Source organism: Heliconius melpomene, chromosome 20 (assembly GCF_056956725.1).
Source record: "Heliconius melpomene rosina isolate 202511_hmr_F chromosome 20, ASM5695672v1, whole genome shotgun sequence".
NCBI lineage: Eukaryota > Metazoa > Arthropoda > Insecta > Lepidoptera > Nymphalidae > Heliconius > Heliconius melpomene.
In genome coordinates this window covers 13,908,598-13,933,272 of record NC_140408.1, presented here as the reverse complement: position 1 = coordinate 13,933,272, position 24,675 = coordinate 13,908,598, and the positions used below count along the sequence as shown (strand labels likewise).

Sequence of the window (24,675 nt, the reverse complement as noted above, 5' to 3'; positions counted from 1 at the left end):
GGAGTATCATAAAACTATATTTTGTCTGGTTAATTTTATAGTACTGAAAAGCCATTCTGTTTCTAAAACAAAGTCATAGTAAATATAATGGTGGTATTTTTTTAAAAATTGTCTATGAAAAATGAAATTTCATCACCAATATTAATAAATGAATTTGTTTTTTTAGCTTCAGTCTGTACTCTACACATACAGGGTAGGCAAAGGGGACACTCATAACCACGTAAAACCGCAGGCTATCACATATATCTACGTACGTACATAGTAGCACTAGAGGGACACCTGAGAAAATGTGCGATCGTAAAACAAAACACAATAGTGTTTACGAAAACGTATAATAAATATTTACATCGTGTTGTAATATTTAGCTTTGAATTGTTGCATATTGATCACACAATATCCTTACTAGAGTGAAGGAAAATTGCAAAGACAACGAGGCAAACCGCGGCGTAGAGATCCGCCACTCAACACACAATGGCTTAAAAGTTGGAACGGAGTGTTCTGGAAACCTAAAAAAACTATGTTCCCAGATTTTCTCTAAACCTTGCTACGTGAGAGATACCGCGTGATGCTAAAAAAAACCTGTCATATGCATATCCGTGATGCCCTGGATATTTGATATTTACACCCAAAATGGGATTTTTCAATAAGTGGGAATTGAAGCACCAGAGAAATGAAAATTCCTCGTTCTCCGATACTTTTAATTTTAAACCAAGCATGCCGTTGAGTTCCTCCACTAGGTTCCCTCTGCCAACCCCACAGGATACAGTGTGAAGCGCGTATTTTTTTTAATATACAGATAATCTATAACTATGAAACGACCATGAAGTGTTTATAGTAATAAATATTTATAATTTCAGCACGACGTGTCTTCACTTCTCTTGTTCGTGAGTATTGTACATGATTAAACTACAAACTACTACAGATTACCACAATTGAATAGTTACTGTCTACAGGCTTTATATGTACGAGTATATGGGGTTTCTTTACAATATACATATTTTTTGTATAATTAATAATCCTTCTATAATATAAAAAAATATTATAATTTATATACTGTTGAAAGTGTCAAAATGTAAAAGAAAATGTAATTTTTTTCAGGAACAGAGTACCCTCTTCCTACCCACCCGGTGTTGCTGTAAAAGCCAATAGGACTAACAACATTAACCTCAAGTTCGAAAAAAAACCTTCTAAGAGCGAGAGTCCAGGATCGAAGCGAGTTGGGAGCCGGTACTGTAATGTGTCATCAGGTTATCTTTCCAATATTCCTGTATTCCAATATTCCAAGAAGAAGAAGAATTCCAACAACAAATGAAATGACGAATACGCTATTATATTTACTAGCTTTTACGTGGTCAATTGGAAATAGCCTCAGGTTACTCTGACCACAAGTACAATGGGTTACGCATTATGTAAATATTTACGCCTTAGAATATAACCTCACTCTGTCTATGATACCACACCAACAAAAATATTCAAATATCAACTTCCTGAGATTAGCCCGTTTAACCAAATAAACACTTATCTACTTAATTATCTTTTACATTCAAATATTGAACCGACGACCATCGTTTTAATACGCTATTCCACTACACTATAACAGAGTCTCATTATAAATAGACATATAAATTAATACCAATGTTTATATATGAGTAATCCCTCGATGTAATTATCCTTACTGAAATAATATTTGCTGATAAAAGCGTTGCGTTTGTATTGCTATTTGTATGTCAATATAGTATTGTATAGTATTTGTAATTTAGCCCGCGTTCATAAATTAAATCTATGTGTTATATGACGGAACTTAACGCCGCGCTTGATTGAATCAGGTACAAGAAACAACTACTTTCGGATTTGAACTTACGACCATCCTATCTACAATCAGACAATGTTTCACTTAAAGGAGTATTTTCAAAAAAATTTTATAAACTATTCAATGTAATATAATTCAAATGAACCAACCATAGAATTAACATGTATCTACTTACTCAGATAAAAGATAAAATAATAATGTTTATAAAGGATAAAACTACTTTGCCTTCTCAATAATACTTTAATCCTTCACTTACAAGGATGATAGTAGTTTCAAACCCAAAAGCAAAAAAAAAACTATTTACCTGCTCATCAAGACCTCTCCTGTGCAACCAAAGTAGTAAAAAGTTGTTAGTATCATTTCCATCAGCCTCCGAAAATGGACCAGATAAGGAGATGGACACAGTGAATTCACTTTCGGTTTCTGTGAGGAAATATTCTGGAACAAATATTATAACTTACTAGAATAGATAATTACAATAATAAAGCTTCACGCTGTATTTGACATTCCATTCTCCACTCTCCGCCCAATCGTCGAAACATTACTTATTGAGTGACGGAACTCAACGCCGTTCAATTGATTTTAAATTAAAATATTTCAATAACAAGGGATTTTAATTATATTTTTTTTGCCGCATTCCGTCCATTTATATTTCTAAATAGTTTGGGCTTACTTCATGTACCAAAACCGAAAACGCGGTGGTTGTGGGTTCGATTCTCGTTCGCGGAAATGAAAATATTAAATAGATCAGGGAAATTAAGTATTTTATATTTTCATTTCCCCGTTCTGGTAACAAGCGGCGTTGAGTCCCTCTGCTCAACCCGCAATATCTCGAAAATTGGGCGGTGCGTGAAGAATGAAATATCTTAACCACTAGGTTCCCTAAGCCTACCCTAATCTGCGGGATACGAATAAAACAAATAAATAACTCAACTAACCTTTTACTTCCTCACTATTGACGGCCGTATGTAGAACTATGTCGGTCTTCTCTCTATTCAGCAGTAAAGATACCGTCAGTAACAGCCAACACGCCACCAGTACTGTCAGCTTTATAACACGGAGAGTCTGGTCCAGCTGGAAGAAGAACCATTTTTTATTATTCTCAAAACTTATTATGATTTCTTTAGCTTTATGCTGTATCTCCCACGTGGGAGGGTAGCCAGAATGAACCTGGGAACCTAGTGTTAAGTGACTGTTTTCCCTTTAAAACACTTCCGTTCCCCACTTTCTCAAGATTCTGGAGTCATTGTGTGTTGAGTGGAGGAATTCAACGCTGCACTTTGCCTCGTTACCAAGCAAGGAAATGAAAATATAAAATAATTCATGCCATCGAGTGGGAATCGAACCCACAACCATCGCACTTACTCACATCCTTGCTTGCGTCACGGCGGCCGCGCCATGTGTTTTTGTTTCATGTTCAATTTAAAATTTTTACCTGTTTCTTTCGCGCTGATGGCACTTTCTTCGTTTCATCGTGTAAGGGTGGGTTGATCAGTCTAGAACAAATCAATTTCATTTATACATACATTTTTAAAGTGTTATTCCACATTTAGGACGTGGACGTTTTGGACGGTTTCCAAAAGACACAGGTTCAAATCCCGCTACATTCATTTTTTTTTTAATTCTAAACTATAATTCGCTTAAAATAAAAACAAAATCATGTAAAAATAATAATAATAGTAAGATAAAGCCGTTATGGCACAGTGGAAAGTACGCATGTCTAAATGTAAATAGGATGAGCACATGACCTCATGGGTGCGATCCCCACTCGAATGAGTGTATATAATTATTTTCACTCTCCGGTAACTAAAAATATAATACAAATAGTAGGGCTAAGTTCTGGAGGAATGTACAGAAATATAATTATAATAGGTATACAAAAGAATAATTTCTTTTTGCATCTTCACTAAACCTCTAATAGGTAAAAAAAATAAATGTCTGATCACCGATTATAACGTGATATCATTTAGATTATTTTAAGACGCTTTATCCTTAGGGTAGTCAGAGAGAACGAAGCGACAAACGCTCTCTCTCTCTCTCTCTCCGCATATATCTGTTTTCCACCTTTTTGCATGGTAAGCAGGTAGAACCTAGTGTAAGACATTCCGTTCCAGCATCAAGGCGTAATGGACTTATGTCGCGGTATCGCTGTATGGCGCTTTCTCTGAATTGAATAAAGAAATAGTAAAAACCCCCCCGAACGAGAATTGAACCCACAACCATTCCCAATTTTATAATGATGAATTTACAATATGTTTACATACTTACTTACATAAAATAAAAAAAAATATATGAGTCATTTGAGGTGTGAAATGACATGAGCCATATTTATTACAAGACGAAGGGATGTTTGTTTGCTTTTATTATCAAAAGTAGGCGATAAGAAGTAGGAACTTATATATTGGGACATTGTGACTTCCTCAGTAACATATTTATGTTGTGATTTTTTTTTTACTTTACCATATTTCTTTACGTTCTCGTTGTATCCCATACATAAGGGCAGAGAGTCAATACACTCCGTTCCCCAAGCACCGCCCATTTTCGAGACATTATGTTTTGAGAGTTAGCACTCAAAACAGTACACGTGTAATTCGAGCCCACAGTTGTCGTGTGATGATGGACATGTTTTTTATAGTTTCACGCTGTATCACGCCCTTCCCGCATAAAGCAGGGTAGGCAGAGGTAACCTAGCGTTAAGACACTCCGTAACGGAATCTCCGTTAACCACTTTCCACAGGATATTTGAGGCATTGCTTTTTGGGTGACGGAATTCAACGCCGCGCTTTGCCTCGATACCAAACCGAGAAAATGAAAATAATAAATATTTCATTTCTTCGAGATGGATTCGAAGCCATAACCTGTCGCGTTTATAGTCACAGGCTTGTGCTCCTGCGTCACGATTGGCCTTTCTGTCTAAATGTGTCTTTTTTTAAGTATAATAGGACAGTTATGGCGCGGCGTTGAGTTTCGCCTCTCAACACGCGTCCCTCTGCCTACCCTTGTACATGCGGGATAGAGCGAGAAAATGATAAAAAAAGTATAAAAATATGTAAGAAATTCTTATATTAACCTGTCATCAGCATCTTTGCTGTTGTTTGCATTTCTATCGACAATATCAATATCCAAGACGGCCTCATTTGAGATTTTTCTATTGAAAATACTTCTGTCTCCTTCCGGAGTAAGGACTGGTGATTCCAGTTTGCCTGTAGGGAAAAAATGATTGAGATTTTAAGTTAAAGTTAACGGCGGCAAATGCCCGTGTACTTAAATGAAAATAATTAAGTAAGAAATACAATTATTTATATTAATAAATAAAACTCTTATTTAGTCTTAGTTGAATACGAACCTCGCAGCAGGCAAAAGCTAATAAAATATATAAATACTAATATTTTAACATATAAATAGGTCTCGAGCAACATTTTTATCACAAATAAATATACAATAAATCAGTCTACAATTCATAGTTATTCCCCGCCCTCTGACTAGATCACTACTTATAAATAAAATATTAATTAAAAAAACTTTTTTATATTGGTTATGTAAATTGTGCTTGGGGGGTGTTTATATTTAAATGTAGACCCTTTCCTAATGTACTAGCATAAAAATATTCGTAAATATAAAATTTATTATTTGATGAACCCCACTTTTTGTTGTAACCAGCGCGAGAAAGTAAAAATATTAAATAATTTATTCCCTCTAGTAGTTATCGAACCCATGACATGCTGTGCTACTGCGTCACGCGATGACTTCAAACTTTAAATAATTTAAGATACCAAATTACGATTTAATTTTTTCTTTCCTCTGAAAAACTGCGGCGTTTAATTCCGATACTCAACTTTGAGATCTCTGTACCTACCCTGATGCTGCAGGATACAGTGTGAAGCTGAAAAAAAGAAAGAAGATTCAAGGTCACTTACCATGATGCTGTTCATATAGTTGCTTAAACGGCGCAAGGGCTGGATCAAATTTGATGGCATCAGGTAATTCCACCCAAACTTCAAGACTTCCTGGTGTGACGTCACTGCATGATACCATAGAATATACACTGTTTCTGTCCTTATTGTTAACACCAATTTTTTTTAACAGTGTTGCCATTTTATTAGCTTTTTTTCACATTTTAAATTTAACTTTTTGTTATTATAGTCTGTTTTATGTGGAAACTTTTGAGATTAAACGATTTGTTTAATTAATTAAATAGTGTTTTGTGATAATACACAGAATAACAGAGGTTAGACGCTCCACCCAATTTTCATTCTTTTTATTCCAGAGAGCGCCGAGAACATAATTATATTAATCTATATATATAAAAGGACTTGTCCTCATTGACTGAGGTAAGACGCACGCACAGCCGTAACCGCTGTGAGTAGAAACGTGAAATTTGGACAAATGTTTACTTTCGTAATCTGGACATCCACTAAGAAGGGATTTTAAAAAATTATAACCCTAAAGGGGTGAAATAGGGGTTGTAAGTTTGTATGGAATTTTTTTTAAATCGGCACCGATTCTTATAAAATATGAAATTAAGATTTTTAAAAGTATTTAATTGAATACGTATTTCATAGTTTTCTAGAATTCTCCCGCTAAGGGTGCAAATAAGGGGTTGAAAGTTTGTATCGATTTTTTTTTAATCGGCACCAATTTTTATAAAATTTGAAATTCAGACTCTTAAAAGTATTTAATTGAACACATGTTTCATGGTTTTCTAGAATTCAACCCCTAAAGGTGCAAATAAGGGGTTGAAAGTTTGCATGGAAAAATCTTCAAATCGCCACCGATTTTTATAAAATTTGAAATTTCGACTCTTAAAAATATTTCATAGAACACATGTTTCATGGTTTATTAGAATTCACCCCTAAATAAGCTAGCGAAGCTGCGCGCGTCCGCTAGTCTATATATATAAAAGGACTTGTCCTCACTGACTGAGGTAAGACGCACGCACAGCCGTAACCGCTGTGCGTAGAAACGTGAAAATTGGACAGATGTGTACTTTCGTAATCTGGACATCCACTAAGAAGGGATTTTGAAACATTTTAACACTAAAGGGGTGAAATAGGGGTTGAAAGTTTGTATGGAAAAATTTTTAAAACTGCACCGATTTTTATTCAAATTCAAATTCAAATTCAAAATATTCTTTATTCAAATAAACTATAAAAGCACTTTTGAATCGTCGAATGTACATGTCAACAAAAAGCTACCACCGGTTCGGAAGGCAGTTCTGCTGAGAAGAGCCGGCAAGAAACTCAACAGTTGCTCTTTTTAAATTTTAAATTCAGACTCTTAAAAATATTTACTTGAAAACGTGTTTCATGGTTTTTTAGAATTCACCCCCTAAGGGTGCAAATAAGGGGTTGAAAGTTTGTATGGAAAAATTTTTAAATCACCACCGATTTTTATAAAATTTTAAATTTAGACTCTTAAAGATATTTCATTGAACACATGTTTCGTGGTTTATTAGAATTCACCCCTAAATAAGCAAGCGAAGCTGCGCGCGTCCGCTAGTTTTCAAATAAAAATGGAATCATAAAATCAGCTCACCCAGTTAAAAGCTCTGAGGTAACAAACATAAAAATAATACAGTAGTCGAATTAATAACCTTTTACTGAAGTCGGTTAAAAATATAAAACTCCTTGTTGGTGGAAGCCGGCTTTACCTTTGCACCATAAGGATAGCCAGAATAATTAAGATAAGAAATATATGCCATTATATGCATTCCCTTAGCTCATGTAATACGATCTGTCATACTGATTGCATTTCTATGAACATGACGCAGTGTCGTTGCAATATAATATGAACATTCGTCGTTGTGGTACAGTGGAGTGTTTGGGTGTAAAAGAGATGGTTTCCGGGTCGATTCCCATTTGGGGGTGATGTATTTACTTATACTATGAAGTTAACAAGTATAATTTTTTTTGTAAAACGAAATTAGGAAACTCTTCTACGTATTACAATAAGTTGTGTTTGCAAGCGTTTACTTGCTTAATCGAATTAAACAAAGAGTATAAATAGGAACAGAATAGTACGAGGCTGAGGTGGCAAAGTTTTGGGTTCGATTCTCACCCGGCGGAATGAAGTATCTCATATTGTTATTTCGCTTTGGTATTGAGGCAAAGCACTGCTTTTAGAGGTTTAACACTAGGTTCCCAGGTTCCCTGGCCCTACCCTACTCTGTGCGGAATACAGTGTAAAGATACACTTAGGTATTTAATGTAACAAATGAAAATCTTCCGTTACTAAGAGAGATCGAAATTCCTACGGGAACGGGCAATCACTTAACATATTATTATAAGTATTATAGCCAAGCTATACTAAATCTTTACATAATTTGTAATCTTTGTTGTATAAAGTAAAGTTTCATCTAAATCTGTTCAGTACTTTTTGCATGAAAGTGGAACAAACATCCATCCTCAAAAACTTTCTTATTTATAATAGTGTCAGATACGCAATCACGTTTTCATAACAATAACAAATGAAATCATTTTACAGTCAGCGCCAGGACGGCCTCAAAATGGAAGAGGTGTTATTTGAAAAAAAAATTAGGCGATGTCCAAAACCTTCAATTAGATATAATGTCAACAAGAATTAAAAAGGGCTTAAAAAAAGGGCTAGGTTATAGACTTTGTTATGACATCTCATTATGGAATAACAATGTACTAAAAACTATTTTTATAAATTTTCTACAAATAAGTTATATGTAGATGATCCATTGAAAAATTTAATTTACAACCACATAGAAATAGGTAATTAGAATGACATAAATATAGCATCAGCAAAAAATATATAACAAATAAAAAATAAATAATACTAATTTGATATTTTATATTGTGTGTAACTAAAAATATTTTCATTGAAGGAATTTTTAATAAGAGATCACCCAATTTAAAAAAAATAATTATATTTATATTTATAATGGGGAGTTTTTGGTTGTTGACATCCCACTAAATTCTGGATGAAATGTCATAACAGTTCTAAGAACAAACAAATCAAAGTCGTTTAATAACAATTTGAGACAAACTCGCTTTCTTTCAAAATTATATTATTAATTTATATTTTATATTTTTTCATTGACGCTATTTCTGCTGTTTACGTTTACTGACAATAGTATGGCAAGTGTTATTATAGTTATATTTTTTTGTATTTGTAAATTCAGCTTAAGAATAGAATATCTATAGCGTCTATTATCTGGGTTGACAGATACGGACGAGGTCAGGCCGTAGCGCAATTAGGATAACCTAATATGGTTGGGTTAGGTTAGTTTTTTAACTTCATTAGAAAAATATTTCTTTTAGCTGACGCTTATGATAATTCCAAGCAATTATCGTTTAAATATGTGAGTGCTGACCGTACTGTAATGTAAGATATAATAAAAAGAACACTATAAAAATAACTATACGGAACACAACATTAATATTCAACTCGTGTTTGACTGATAAAAACCATACAAAGCAACTATGTATTTCATAAGACAGAAACGCATATCATAGATTATATCTCTTTTATAAAATTGGGCAATACGCATATAAAATGTAGGACAAAACGGGACTTTCCCTTTTATTTTATTCTAAGCGTGTATGTATAATGTATATATGTAAATTATTAGTGATGCCTAAGGCCATCGTTTCGCAGCGGCATCGCAAGTATAGTGAGTTCGAATTCCTCTTGGGAGATTTACTTTTTTTATTTTAATACGTATAAAATATTCATCAAGTCAAAGCACACCGTAGCGAGTGCTGCCACTCAACAAGTGTCTCAGAAAGTGGGAGAACAGAGTCTCATATCACTAAATTCTCTCTGCTTATCCTGATATGTGGGAGACATAGTAAAGGTAAAAAAATGGACAAGACAAGCTAAATGAAGACCAGAATATGACATAGAACAGTTATGTTATTATCATTAAAATTAATAACGGTAATATGAGAAATTTTATGAAAATTATATTACAATTACAACTTCATAGAAAATCTAATTTAAATTATATGTAAGTTGTAGAAAGCAATATTTCTTCAAGCAGAAACATCTATTAGTTTCTAATCAACGTTAAAAATTATACATTGCATATAGTCAGGACACCTTGGTTGAGCTTCGAGAAAATAGTATCAATGATACTGGAGAAAGGTCATGTAAATAAACAAGAGGACGCACTGGAGAGCATGTCTGCTAGAGCAAGAGGTTGATGACAGTGGACGAGATGAAAAAGGTAAAGCGTGAAGCTAACAAAAAAATAATAACTGTATCGATTTAATTTCATTTAAAAACTAATCGAGTGAAACTGTTAATGCATCAAACAAAGATTATTGTTCAAAAACAAAACAACCTTTTGAAAAACAAAAAAAAAAACGAAAGTGTCTTCCACATCGAGTTCAACGACCTAAGACAGAACGTTCTGGTAAGAACCGGTTGTAACTGGCTCCAACTGAATCGTAATGTGGATTTGAGCGAAAAATATATGTTTTGATATTATTTATAAAGTTATTTTATTACACATAGAAAGCACATATTTAATATGTTATTTATAGTAAAAAGTACATATTTCTGTATGTTGGTTAAATTAAAGCATAATAATTAAAAAAGATACTAGTTAGAATTTAGGAGTAACAATAAAAAACACAAAAGAATATGACTACGGCACATGGTAATGTCTTCAATGTAAATATTATCTAAATAAAATTAATTTGATGTTATAATAGCCTATATATAGCCTATAGACTATCTAAAATAATGTTTAAACAACCCAGCAGTTCCTGAGATAAATTCTTTCAACCATACAAACTCCTTAGTTTTATAACGATAAGTAACTTTAGATTCACAATAGCAAGTAAGAATCATTGTTATCTTAATACTTAGATTTACTTATCAAAACAAAGACATTGATTACTGATAACAAATCTTATTCTGACACTTAAGATGCAACGACACTTGTCTTTAAAATGACACTTTGACACTTAAAAGTGTTATTGACTTGGAAACTACTTGAAAAAAGTGATTGACAAACCTGTTTTTTCTGGAAAAAAACAGTTCTATATATTTTTATCTTATCTATTATATCTGAAATCGATAATGACATCTAATTCAGATAAGCCCTTATGAAAAGCTAACAGTCGTTATGGGGATCGATCTATATATACGGGCTTATTCAATTGGCAGTTTTTTAAATATTTTCGTTTTGGCGCTTGGGTACGCCGTTGAGTTCCTCTACTGAAAACATTATTTCAAAAAGACAAATATTTGATTCATGAAATATATAAATATAAATATGTAAGGATAGGCAGAGGGAACCTAATGTTAAGACACTTCGTTGATTACTATCTGCCCAATTTTAGAAACATTACGGGTTCAGGGACGGAATTCAACGACGTTCTTTCTTTTACAACAGCGAAAAAATTAAAATAATTGATGGCCCTAAATGGAAATTGAACATAACTGTTACGTTATCTGCAGTCAGACGCTGCCACGACCTCAAAAGAATGTATATATTCATATCATATTATAACAATAAGGAAAAAACCCGAAAATCAGAAATTTATATTTAAAGCCCAGATACAAACCATTACAAGCTTATAATTGTAATTCATTTCATACAATTAACTCAAACTTAAGTTATACTTCCCGCTTACTTACAATCTTGAAATTGATACAATAAAATACAATTATTTAGAATTTAGGCATCTATACACGACGGTGTTATATAACTAAAGAAATTAATGAGGCATTAGATAAACATTATAAAATGGTAAACATAGTGACCGGTTACTAAATTTTCTTTTATAGTTTGAGGAACGAAAAACCTAGAGATATAAAAAAAACCAAATAAAACAATTTATTCTTCACCAAAGTCGGTCAACAGCGGAATAAATTAACGTAACGGAAGTGGTAAAATTACGCGGCCGATAAAGTTTGTATTTACATTTATATTTGTCACGTTCACTAGTGTCGTATGATATTTTAATTGAAACATTGTTAGGTAGGGACATGTCAAATGTACCTACTTATACTTTTTTTTCCATACTTAACAGGGAAGGCACAGGGAACCTGGGAACATAACCAAGAAACTAAAAAATATTGTCTACACCAAGTCCTACAAGTGCTCAAGTATAGAAAGTGCCCCGAACTATAAATTATATGAGTCTTAATTCTAGTGGTATACTCTGAAGAGTTTCACCATTTAGGTTCTGGCTCCATCATCAGACCAGCTTGTTTTTTAGCTTTTCGCTGCATTCCGCACATAACAAGACAGAATGAGGGAATCTGAGAACATATTTTGCAGTTGCAAGAACCGTTCCCCATTTTCAGCCGAATTATGAAAGCATTGTGTGTTGAGAATCGGAACTCAACGCCGTACCGCACCAACCAGCTCTTTGATAAAATATAATAGTCATTTAAGCTACATTTAGAATATTTCGATTGATCTAATCAATTATTATACGTACAATACGTTCAGTTATTTTCCTTTAGAATTAATTGGCATATTAAAATAAACACTTAAGAATATTCGAGGCCGTCGTGGTACAGGGGCACAAGCGTCACTGTAAACATAACAGTTGTGGGTTCAATGCGTGGTCCTGTAATCATTTGCCTTAAGAATTTGGCGGAGAGTGGAGAACAGCATTTCGTGAGGAGTGGCTCAACGCTTCGCCTTGTTACCGGAGTGAGGAAAAGTGGGTGGGAAGTGGGAACTCTTCCGAGTGGGAATCGAACACACAACCGGTCGCGTCTACGGCCCTAACGGTCTGATTACTTGTGAAGGAAAATAACTGCGTTTGCGCATGTAAATTAAATATTCTAGAGAAAATTCTAAAGACCTTTTATAATAAGTAATGTTCTGTTATTTACTTGCTTTGAGAGAACAAAAGAGAGTGATTCATTTAGAATATTATATATAAACTCGGTGTGTTGAGGCCGCCGCGGCGCAATGGCAGAAACGTGGGACTGTAAATCCGTAAACCCGTTGGTTTGGGTTTATATCCACTCGGGGGAAAGATGAAAAAAAAACTTAAGTGTTACAAATACGACGTTGATTGCCATTTTTCAAAATGCAATGTATCGAAAATTCGGAGTGCTCTAACACTAGCTTCCCTCTGACAACCCTAATTCACGGGAAAACGCGTGACACAATTAAAATAATATGTCTGTGTGTTATTTTTTTCTATAAGTTAGAAGAAAAATACTCGGCTAAATACAGAAAAAAATCTATTAAGATATATGGAAATGTCTATTCCACATTTTATACGGTTTAATTATAAGTATACATGAGCTAAAAATAAAACCAAGTGCACTCATACAGTTCTACAATAACAAATTTTACAAAAATGTAAATGTGCTATTAAAATATAATAGGCCGTAGTGGCGCAGTGGCACAGGCGGCTGCAAATACGACGGTTGTGTATTCGAACTGACTCGGACTAATGTACCTTTTATTTAATATTTTAATTTCCTCGCTCTGGTAACGAGGTAAAAAGCGGCGTTTAGTTCCGTCAAACAACACGCAATGCCTTGAGAATTCGACGGAAAGTGAGAAATTTTAGGGGGAACGGAGTGAATAACGAACGAACTTATTTTTATTGTGAGCATCTCTGTAGTGGGATTTTGACTATTTTTTAATGAGATGAGAACGTAGTGAACGAACTTAGTGGTCATCGCTTTTGGCCGGTTTCCAAGAGACGCGGGTTAAAATCCCTCTATACGTTTTCCAAAAAAATATAACATGATATAGCCTTCTTTATACGAAATATGAAACACAAAAACATTTTTTCAATTAGTACCAGTAGTTCCCGAGATCAGCGCGTTCAACCTGACAAACTCTTCAACATTATTATATTACTAGAGTATAGTAGCATACATATAGATAAATTGTAGAGAATAACGTCAAAGGTAACTGTATAATATGACATATTAATGTCTAAAAATAGTTGTGGAAGCGGAAAACCTATTTTACTTTAATTTAGAACTTACCATGTTACGAGTAGCTATACTTACTACAAAGGTTCTGTATGTTTGTTTGATTGAACGCACCAATCTCACGAACTACTGGTTCAGATTGAAAAAATATTTTTGTATTATACAGTCCATCTATGGCGAAAAGCTATAGGCTATATGACATGCTGCTCATCGTTTTGATATGAATCACTATAGGAATCAGGGTGACCTCAAGCATTTAGGGTTCCGTACCTTAAAAGAATAAAAAAGAACCCTTAAAGGATCATTTTGTTGTCCGTATGTAAAGACTTTATTTCGAGACATGTGGAGGTATCAAGCATAAAATTAATATTAAATATTTAGGTCTACGATCTCTTGAAGCACATCAAAAACTCAAGCGTCTAAGTCAACGAATGAAAACATAGAGAGTTTGTGCATTGATTCTCCTGCATTTGCATGAAATTCCCCGCATAGTAAACACCTATAGGGAACTTCCCGTGGGCTTGCAGATGTGAAATTTAGCATTATTTGAAAAATATGCAATGTGATAAACAGAATGTCTTAACACTAGGTGCCAGCTATCGAACCCGCTAACCATAGGCTTAAAATTTTCACAAAATAAACAAAGAATGAGGTTGATTTAAATGACGGTATTAACTAAATTGTTTTCAAAATACTAAAGTAGTTTTAGTTCTATTTAAATATATCTTTATTGCTTTTAAATTGGTATTATTATGTTTTTCTTGTTATTTTTTTAGCTCACATTTCCTGCATATAACAAGTTAGGTCGAGAGGTCTTAGTTTTAATACGTTTCGTTGTCTACTTCCCGCCAAATTTTGAGACATGTGCGTGTTGATATGCTGTTCCCAACGCCGCGCGTTATCTTGTTACTAGAGGAGGGAAATAAAAAATATTCATTCCCGCGGGTGAGAACTCAAAACCGTTTGGCCTCTGACCTTACTAGTTTGTATATGCAGCATAAGCAACGGCAATCATATAATTTCTTTGTATTTGGGAATACAAATGATTGAGGATCAAATTAAAAAAAAATAATAGTAAAATAATAGTTGTATGTGCGTTTGCTCATTTAAAGAATATTGTCCGACAAAATTGTTTATAAATAATTGTCTCATGGAATTACCTGAAATTTTACTTTCCTATCCTTCCTTCCTTATGTTGCCTATATTGATATTTCAACGAAAGGTTCAAGGAAAGGTATATATTTCTTTTTCAACGAAAGTAATGCAGATTAGTAAATGAATAATTAATGGGACCCGCGAACGAATCTCTAGTAGCATAGTAGATTAGACATATAATTTAGTGATAAGACACTAAGTCCTGCCTTCCTCCCAAAATCAAGACCACGACGCACTTCTTTTAGTTGGCGGTTATTATCAATGCAAGGAAATGGAAACTCACTGTATATTAAACATGTTTTAGCATAACATTATTACAATTATGGCAACTTCTCTATCCTCATTTAATAGAACGAGAACGGGGAAGTTCCCATAAAATTATGGAAGAATGTTGATTCTTTATAAAACTAGCTTACAGCGGCTGCCTTGCTCGTGTTCAAATTGAAATAATAACTAGGGTTTGTCTATGAGGTATATGTACTATTTATTTGTTATTTTTTTTTTATTTTTGAGCGTCAAGCCATATCCTGAACATGCAGCAGGGTTGGCAGAGCGAACCTGGGAATCAATGCTCCGCTTTCCCTATTTACAGGATCGAGGAAATACTGAATACGTTTGTGGCCCTCGCTAAGATAAATCTAAGACAAATGGATTATTAAATACAAAAAGAATTTTTAGGCCAGTAGTGGCGCAGAGGCAAGACTGCGAAGAGTAGTGGGAGAATAAGAATGCGACTCTAGTTTGATTCTCACTGGAGGAAATTAATTATAAATATTCTAATTGATATTTTAAATTAAATATTTAATATTTTAAATTCCTCGCTCGAGGCAACGAGGCAGGCAAAGCTGGATGTTGAATTTGACGGTCAACACGTAATACCTCCAGAACCTGGCGCAAGGAGGCAAACGGAAGTATTTTAATAGGAACGAAGTGTCTTAATACCAGATTCCCAGGTTCCCCCTGCCTACCCTACTATATGCGGAATAGCATGAAGCTAAAAAAAGTAAAGAATCCGCTGAACGGATTTACATAATTGAGGTATCGTTAGATTCGCTTTAGCAGCCCAGGTGTTCTTAGATAGGTCACGTTAAAAAAATAATCAAGGCGGCTGCGAGACGCCATTGGACCTAGTGAATAAAAAAATGTTGTTTTCGAATACCACAATATGGGTATCAAATTCAAAAGCTCAACACGAGGATTTCAAAAAGGTAGGAATATCATGATTATCTTTACCAAAATAAATCCTACCAAAAAAGTAAAAAATAAAAAAAATATTGGAAACACAAAAACACGACTCCACAAATCTAAAAAGAAAATAAACAAGTAGTTAACCAACCAGTAGTTTATTAGGATTAACAGTAGGGACCCAATCAGGATCAGGAACCGCATAATTTAAACAGGTCCCGACTCCCGACTGTTAATCCAAATAAACTATTGGACCTGCTTATTTTCATTTTAGATTTGTGCAGTCGGGGTTTTTGTTTTTTCAAATATTTTTTTATTTTGTATAATTTATCTAGTTGTATAAACTAGAATAGACTATTATACCTATTTGATAACGACGATTTATAGACTAAGGACCTTTATAGTATTTACTAATATAAAATAAGATAAAAATAAGTAATATTTTTTTTAGTTAGTTTCTTTAGTTTTAATTCCAATTAGGATTTTTTTGTCATTTTGAATCGGTAAGTCACAGTTTGGTCTGTCACATTACATTTGCATTTAGACCATTAAATTTTTTTTATTAAACTTTATTTGAGTTATTTAACTTTTTTTATTATGTCACTGTATATATATATTTTAAACATTTTTATTTTTTAATTTTTCACACAATATTTGTTTTTTAAAAAAGTTCATACTTATGCCTATTTCTAACACAAAACACTTAACTACCAAAACTGTAAACTTAGGGTACGTAAAACGAAAATAATAGAAAAAAACAGCCAATATGGCGTCTGCGCGTTGCGAATGCGCGGAGGAAACTAAAGTATAAAAGTTGTAAACATTTTGTTATCAACAAGTAAGCCTGTAACAACTACTCTAACTGTGGAGTTAAAGTAGTGTAGTTAAAAAAATTAAAGCTGCTTCACGCTGCATGGTAGGCAGAGGGAACCTAGGGTTAATAAATTCCGTTCCCCACTTTCTGCTGAATTTTGGAGGCATTTCGTGTTGAGTGGCAGAACTCAACGCCGTGCTTTGCCTCGACACCAGAGTGAAGAAATGGAAATATTAACAGCTTCACTCTGTATCCCCCACACAGCAGGTTAAAATATCATTTCATTTTCATGTAGGATAGCTTCCATAAAATTGTAACCTTTTATATTGACAACAGCAACTGTTTGTTTAAACTGCCCACCGAGAAGGTGATAGTTTTTTGGTCATTCTATATTTCGACAGTGCTTCTAAAATCCCCATATTGAATAAAAAATATTTAGAATTTGAATTTAACAAAGTTGTTTGCTTTACCAGAAGAATAGCATTGAAACTTGCGTTTACAGACTATGTACTGTTTCGCCATGACGGCACAAATAAAGATAATTATTACACAATATTATACAAGTTCATAATATTGTGGTTTCTAATGTATATTTCGTTTGACTCAGTTATCAATAACGCGTTTTCAATAATACAATTATTTATTTGTTACTAAGTTTTTTGTAATAATGAATGAATTTGAATTATTAATTCTTTTGGATTTGAGGTCATCGTGGCGCAACTCTCCTCAGGGGTACAAGTGTGCGACTGTAAACGTGTCGGTTTTGGGGGTCGATTCTCATTCGGAGGAATAAAACATTTAATATTTTCATTTGCAATTTTTTGCTCTGGCAACGAAGTAAAGCGCGGCGTTTAGTTCCGAAACTATACACTCGACGCCGCCGCGAATTTAGCGGAAAATGTTAAAAGCTGTTTTCGTTAATAACAAAGTAATTCGTTTTTTTAGATGTTGTGTGATGAGTGGCTGAACGCAACACCGAATTCATCACTTCTATCTGCACAAGGCCCTATTTATGAGGGTAAAAGAATTAAATGATATATAACTCAATGTTCTACTTTTCACGTATTTTAAAATGTTTTAGGCAGGATTCACACTATAACAGAAAACGAACCGGCATGTCACAGTTAGTTTTCTTGCTTCGCTTTTCTTTCTCGCTTGGATTAGTAATATTGTTATTTTATACATGAATGGACCTTAACTTGACCGGAACGACAGTATAAAAGTTTATTTCTCATAAAAGAATATTTTTATCAAACTAAGATCGGATCGAGAACGAACCGTGACTGATACTATAGTGTGAATACGGCCTTAAAGAATTTTTTAGAAGAAAATCAGAGCAATGCTATTGCTATGCCTTATGTTGTAGTAATACTATAAACAAAAAGTACATAAAATTATTTTTTTATAAGGTTTTAGTTATAAGAAAAAATATTTAAACTATTAAAATTTCAATAGTATAAAACTGTATTGCATTTATTAATGTTTTCTCGAGTGGGAATCGAATCCTCAACCGTCCAGTTTAAGGCTAGGCTCGCGACATGATATTATAAAGTGAATTAAATAATCCCACTTCAGATATTTGATAAGAAGTTATCTAACAACAAAGATAACGCTTAAAATAAGATTTCCAGATAATAAATATATCTATCTACGTGACATTAGCTAATTCGTTAGAATAGATTATAATTTGTCAAATTAGAATATTGGTATAGTAAGAGATAACTATAATAATTTCCTGATAGACTTATACTCCATATCCCACGCGCCGTTCAATTTTCGAGACATTAGATATTGAATGTTGGCGGAACTTAACACCGCGCTTTGCCAGAGCGAGGAAATAAAAATAATTATTTTCAGGAGTGGAATCCACAATCGTTGCGCTTACAGTCATAGGCAATGCGGCTGCGCCGTGACATCCTCTTAGGTAATTGTCACGTTATTTCATGCACTATAAATATGTATTTAATATCAAGTTACAATTCATTGAAGTAAAACCGTCAGGTTACCTTACAGTAATAGTTGAAATCAATATCGTTATGACGTATTTATATATAAGTATTTAATTCGTCTGGATTAATAACTTTATTTAGCAAAGGGATTATTTAAAAGTTTGAAAATGGCCAAGTGCGAGTTGGATTCGAAAGGTTATGTATCTATAACTATTTATTTTGTTTTTAGTACTTGTTTCTATAGCGGCATATATCATTTATGATAATTTCAACTATCTAACGATTAGAACTTAGGAGATACAGCCTGCGAACAGACAGACGGACAATCTTACCCAAATAGAAAATGGGACCAGATTTCTTTCTCGTTCTTCCCATTAGATTCGTTCCTACTTTCTAAATTTGCATTATCTCAAGTTAATCCAATACAAACACGCGAGCGAAACCGCACGTAAAACTAGTTCATAATATAAAACAAAGGTTCTATTCAATTTGCCGTATGAATCATATGGCGGAAGATTTTTTTTATTGCGAAATAATCACAGGCGATTGTGTAATGCGAAATTGTCGTCTTTATAAGGGCGTTATGATTATCATTCTCATAATATAGTTTATATTACCTGATTATTTAAAGGGTCGTAGATTCAATTCTTGGGCAGTAAAAATATTTTTAATAATAAAACTCTTCCGATACTGAGTGACAATTCTCCGCGGCGTAGAACGCTGAAATTTGGCTTGTAGGTCTCCGGAGATTGTTGGGGAGAACTATTGGATATTTGGCACTATTGGGATTTCTAGAAATTTCTATGGAAATGGGGAAACACAGGATTTTACGTTTTATAGTCCATGCAAGTGAAGTTGCGGGCTATATGCCTTTGTAATATACTCGTATTACATCAAGGTAGGAAGAGAGAGAGAGAAGTTTCTCTGTTCCTGAGCACTCTGTAATGAATGACGGTATTCAACGGATAATAATAATTAAGAATGTGAAATAATAATAAAAACATAACAACACTAGGCCTAAGCGTGGAGCTCAAAAATGAATTTACCGCAAAATAACAAATACTTAAATAATAGATAATTTAGTAATATAATATTTTAGGTAAAAGTTCTAAAACTGCTTTATTGTGTCTAAATCTAAGCATTATGTCTCAAGGTTAAACGTGAATGTCAAGTAACCGGTACAAACCGGGTCGAAGCGGTTCGGACATAAAAACTGAGACTATAGCTTTTTTTATTGTTTTGTCAATACATACTACTTTTTGGTAAAATTTGATGAATTGAATTGAATTTGGTATGTAGGTTCTTTAGGGAGTGTAGGGGAATCCTTAGGATTTACTGAAATGCGTATGGCAAAAGGAAAAAAATTGACTCCACATTTTGTAGTTCACGCAAAAGGAGTTGCGGGCTACAACAAGTTAATAACATAATATTCAATCCAATAAATTAGACTTTCCAGTTTTTCTAATAACATTTGTAATAACACATTTTATTTAAAATTAATTAAAAAAAGGAATTCCTTATGACTTAAATAAGATAGTAAACAATAATATTTTTTATTTAGTATCAGACTAAAGGAAATACATCATTTACTTAGCTTTTTCGCTTTTTTTCACTTGAGAACGGAGTATCATAAAATTGAGTTCTCCAGGTTCTCTCTGCCAACCCTGCTATATGCGGGATACAGCGTGAAGCAAAAGAATACCAGGGAAGGGAAAAAGAAAGAACCTGGTGTACATACCGTTCACACTCCACAGCCGATACATCGGCGTCGCAACTGGATTCAATGGTATAGTGTCTCCTGAAAAACCTTTTTTCTTCCAAACTTGACTCTACTATTGATGCTGTGGATGAATTATTGAAATCTTGGCTTTCCATTTTGGAACTGGAATTTTAAAAAAACACGCTTTTATTAGGTCGAGCTGTAACTAAGAAACTATGTAATAAAATCTAATAATCTGATTAACATGCACTTCTAATCGTTGTATTATCATGAAACTTTGCAATTATATGTAGATTAGACGACAATACAATATTATGGTGCCATCGAGCTGGCCTGATGATGGAATGGGAAGATAGCTGATGGAACTTTAAACTGCCTACTAGTAAGTTTTAACGTATTTTTTTCTAAATCAGTTACAGAAATTATAAATATGAATATGTATTATTAATTATAATAATATTTTGATGTGGTGGCGCAGTGGGACAACGTCTGGCTCCAAACATGCCGACTGTGGGCTCGATTCCCATTCAGGTAAATAATTAAAATTCATTCATTCATTTTCTCACCAGGGCGAGTGGTGGCACTCCAGCACTCAACAAGTCCTAGTTTCACTGTTTAGATCCTGGCTCCATCAACAGACGAGCTCCATGATATCATATTATTGTATTGACACGGTAACGGCACCTAAGCTACGTATAACTAACTACCAAGTTTAATGATGATACAATTATTACAGGTTGGTTAAATTCACATTATTAGATTTTACTGCATACTAACAATTATTTTGTTAATAGTAACGTGTTAAAAAATAATAATATATCAGGCCTATTCTTATTATAAGGTTATAAAACTATGTAAAAATATTTTAATTGTATAAAAATTTTATGCTTTACATATTATATACATAAAGAAATAAGCATACCTGTTTCAATTCAATTCAATTTCCCTTATCACCTTTCACACCTCAAATCCAAACAGAAACTATTAACATTCCATTGAAAACTTTTAGAACTACCCACATTTTGCTTTACTTTTGACACTGTAATTTTTTATTTAAAACCGATTTTTTCGTTTCTCTGTTAAAATAGTATTCTTTTTTATACTTTATTATTTTTTAAAATATTTTTAGAGAGTATTTTTGTAACATTGTCGACGGTCTAAGGGATTTATTATAACTGAATTCTAATGTCAATGTCAAAGAAGCCCCACGTATTAATCTAATATAAAGTGGATTAGAACTAATCTTACGATACTATAATACCTTTTTGTGGTTTATTTTAAAATATTTTTTGTATTTTTATTGCGATTATTGTTAGAATTTTGACAATTTATGGACTTTTTTGAATGCAAGAATTTTTTTTAGTGATGCCATCTATTATTGAATAGTGTTATTTGTGAAATATTTCAAAATAGTTTTTTTTAATTAATACTTATATATACTTATATATTTATATAAATTTTAACAAAGAAGTCGATATTACTTGCATACATCTTCATCCTGTAAATATTCTTGAACTATATAATAAGATTTACTTGTTAGTATTGTTTATTATAAAAAAAATATTAAACAAAATTGAAATCCCAGATTATACCAGTTGAGTGGCGGAATACTACGTTGAACTATGGGTTTTACAAATGCCATTGCTGTACCACTGCGTCACAACGGCCTATGCATATATTTTAACTAGCGGACGCACGCAGCTTCGCTAGCTTATTTAGGGGTGAATTTTAATAAACCATGAAACGTGTGTTCAATGAAATATTTTTAAGAGTCTAAATTTAAAATTTTATAAAAATCGGCGATTTGAAGATTTTTCCATACAAACTTTCAACCCCTTATTTGCATCCTTAGGGGGTGAATTCTAGAAAACCATGAAACACATATTCAATTAAATATTTTTAAGAGTCTAAATTTCAAATTTTATAAAAATCAGTGGCGATTTAAGAATTTTTCCATACAAACTTTCAACCCCTTATTTGCACCCTTAGGAGAAGAATTCTAGAAAACCATGAAACACATATTCAATTAAATAATTTTAAAGGTCTAAATTTTCTAATTTTATAAAAATCAGTGGCGATTTAAGAATTTTTCCATATAAACTTTCAACCCCTTATTTGCACCCTAAGGAGAAGAATTCTAGAAAACCATGAAACATGTATTCAATTAAATACTTTTAAGAGTCCGAATTTCAAATATTATAAAAATTGGTGCCGATTTTAAAAAAAACTATACAAAGTTTCAACCCCTTATTTGCACCCTTAGGGGGAGAATTCTAGAAAACGATGAAATACGTGTTCAATGAAATACTTTTAAAAACCTAAATTTCAAATTTTATAAAAATCGGTGCCGATTTAAAATTTTTTCCATACAAACTTTGAATCCCTATTTCACCCCTTTAGGGTTAAAATTTTTCAAAATCCCTTCTTAGTGGATGTCCAGATTACGAAAGTAACATCTGTCCAAATTTCACGTTTCTACCATCACCGGTTACGGCTGTGCGTGCGTCTTACCTCAGTCAGTGAGGACAAGTCCTTTTATATATATAGATTATACCATCTATGATATTTTCTTTAAACTTTTGAAGGAGTACTATTTAGTTCTGCAAATCACCAACAGGTGTCGCTATAACACAATAATGCATATAAAATACGCTAGCTAGCGCCACTTTAATCCAATTAGTTAACACGAGACAGCAACAGTTTTCCCCCTTCAATAGAAAGAGACAGAAAATAGTATAAGAATTTGCAGCAAATTCTTATTATCCTCGAATCGTTCAATGTTTTGGTTGTGAAATTATATAGATGTGTATTTTTCCAGTCAAAAATCTAGATTTCACACTAAAAATGACTAGATCTAGTGCTCTTTTGTGTATATTAGTGTTTTAGTGGTGACCAATGTGTTTATTGATCGCCTAGTAACATTTTGTGTAAGGATTTGACGATAGAAGGTATTTAAAATTGAATAATTTGATTATTTTTTGTTTAAAACATAATAATGCAATCTATCTATCAATTCAATTAATTAAAATATTTTATTGATTTTTAAAAATCATTTACTATGATATTTTTACCATCAATATAATAAAAAATAAAGAATGATTCAATTATAAGAACAATACAAATATTTGAATAATAACTAAGTAAATCATTTTGAACTACGTGAAATTTATTTATTTATTTTCCGCATATAGCAGGGTAGGCAGAGGGAACCTAGTGTTAAGACACTGCGCTCCCCACGCATTACAGAATTTTAGACACTGTATGTTGAGTGGCGGAACTAAACGCCGCAAAGCGCGTTTTACCTACACCTAGATGGGTGGCTGGGCATTTGAATATTTTTTTAATTATAATGCTTTACTTTTTTATTCGTAAAATTATAACGTTTCGTAATTTAGTAGAAATATCAATTAAACACGCGTGACTTGTGGGTTCGATCCCCACTCAAGGATATTATTTTTTAGCTTCACGCTGGATCCTGCACACAGCAGAGTAGGCAGAGGAAACCTGGGAACATAGTGTTAAGACACTTCGTTTCCATTAAGACAGTTCCGGCCTTTACTTTTCGCCGAATGCTTGATGCATTGTGTGTTGAGTGGCGAACCTCAACGCCGCCGTTTTCCTTGTCACCAGAGCGAGGAAAAAAATTAGGAAAATATTTTATTACCTCGAGTGGAAATCGAACCGACAACGTATCGCGCACCCTTGCGCCACAACGGGCCTCCAGACTCAACAGACCCTTCTGCATTGTAATATTAGTACTGAATATAGATATAAATAAAAAAATTACTCGTCTTAGAAGTAATAAAAGATTTTCCAATTAACATTTGACTCGTAAGTTAATTAACTCTTTTAAGCTAATTCTTATTTAAATACATAATAAAATGTATTAGTTTCCTTATTTAGTATACTCATAAAATGTAAAACAACTGGTTATTAATAATAAACTTTATGTTTATTGAGGTTGTAGTGGCGCAGCATCACAGTCTCTGACTGTAACCCGAACTTTGTGGGTTCGATTCCCACTCGGGGGAATACGTTATGTTCATTTGTTCGCTCTGGTAATAAGATAAAGCGCGACGTTGAGATCCGCCATTCATGCAATGACTCAAAAATTGGGGAGGAAAGTGGTAAATAGAAATGTGTTAAAAGG

At 33.2% G+C, this 24,675-nt stretch overlaps 2 protein-coding genes across 6 annotated transcripts in view; one reads left to right on the top strand and one right to left on the bottom strand.

The window, feature by feature from the left end:
* Nucleotides 1-21,690, bottom strand: part of LOC146528128 (P protein-like) — a 28,789-nt gene extending 7,099 nt beyond the window's left edge. Inside the window, exons 1-7 of one of the 4 annotated variants that reach the window (XM_085205013.1) lie at nt 21,448-21,690; nt 20,544-20,687; nt 5,728-5,831; nt 4,881-5,013; nt 3,246-3,306; nt 2,749-2,884; nt 2,115-2,248 (exon numbers count right to left, since the gene is read on the bottom strand). In XM_085205013.1, coding sequence (XP_085061139.1) covers nt 2,115-2,248; nt 2,749-2,884; nt 3,246-3,306; nt 4,881-5,013; nt 5,728-5,831; nt 20,544-20,680 — 705 coding nt within the window. In that variant the 5' untranslated portion in view covers nt 20,681-20,687; nt 21,448-21,690. Of the gene's footprint in view, nt 1-2,114; nt 2,249-2,748; nt 2,885-3,245; nt 3,307-4,880; nt 5,014-5,727; nt 6,065-16,719; nt 16,835-20,543; nt 20,688-21,447 lie in introns of those variants that run through there. The other 3 variants (XM_085205015.1, XM_085205017.1, XM_085205014.1) reach the window with 3 other exon arrangements.
* A 1,575-nt stretch (nt 21,691-23,265) lies between these two features.
* The window catches only part of plx (PTB_TBC1D1_like and TBC domain-containing protein plx), a 28,959-nt gene continuing 27,549 nt past the window's right edge, over nt 23,266-24,675 (top strand). The window contains exon 1 of one of the 2 annotated variants that reach the window (XM_085204102.1): nt 23,266-23,473. The gene's annotated coding sequence lies outside the window, so the exon portion shown is untranslated. Of the gene's footprint in view, nt 23,474-24,210; nt 24,357-24,675 lie in introns of those variants that run through there. The other variant, XM_085204103.1, reaches the window with a different exon arrangement.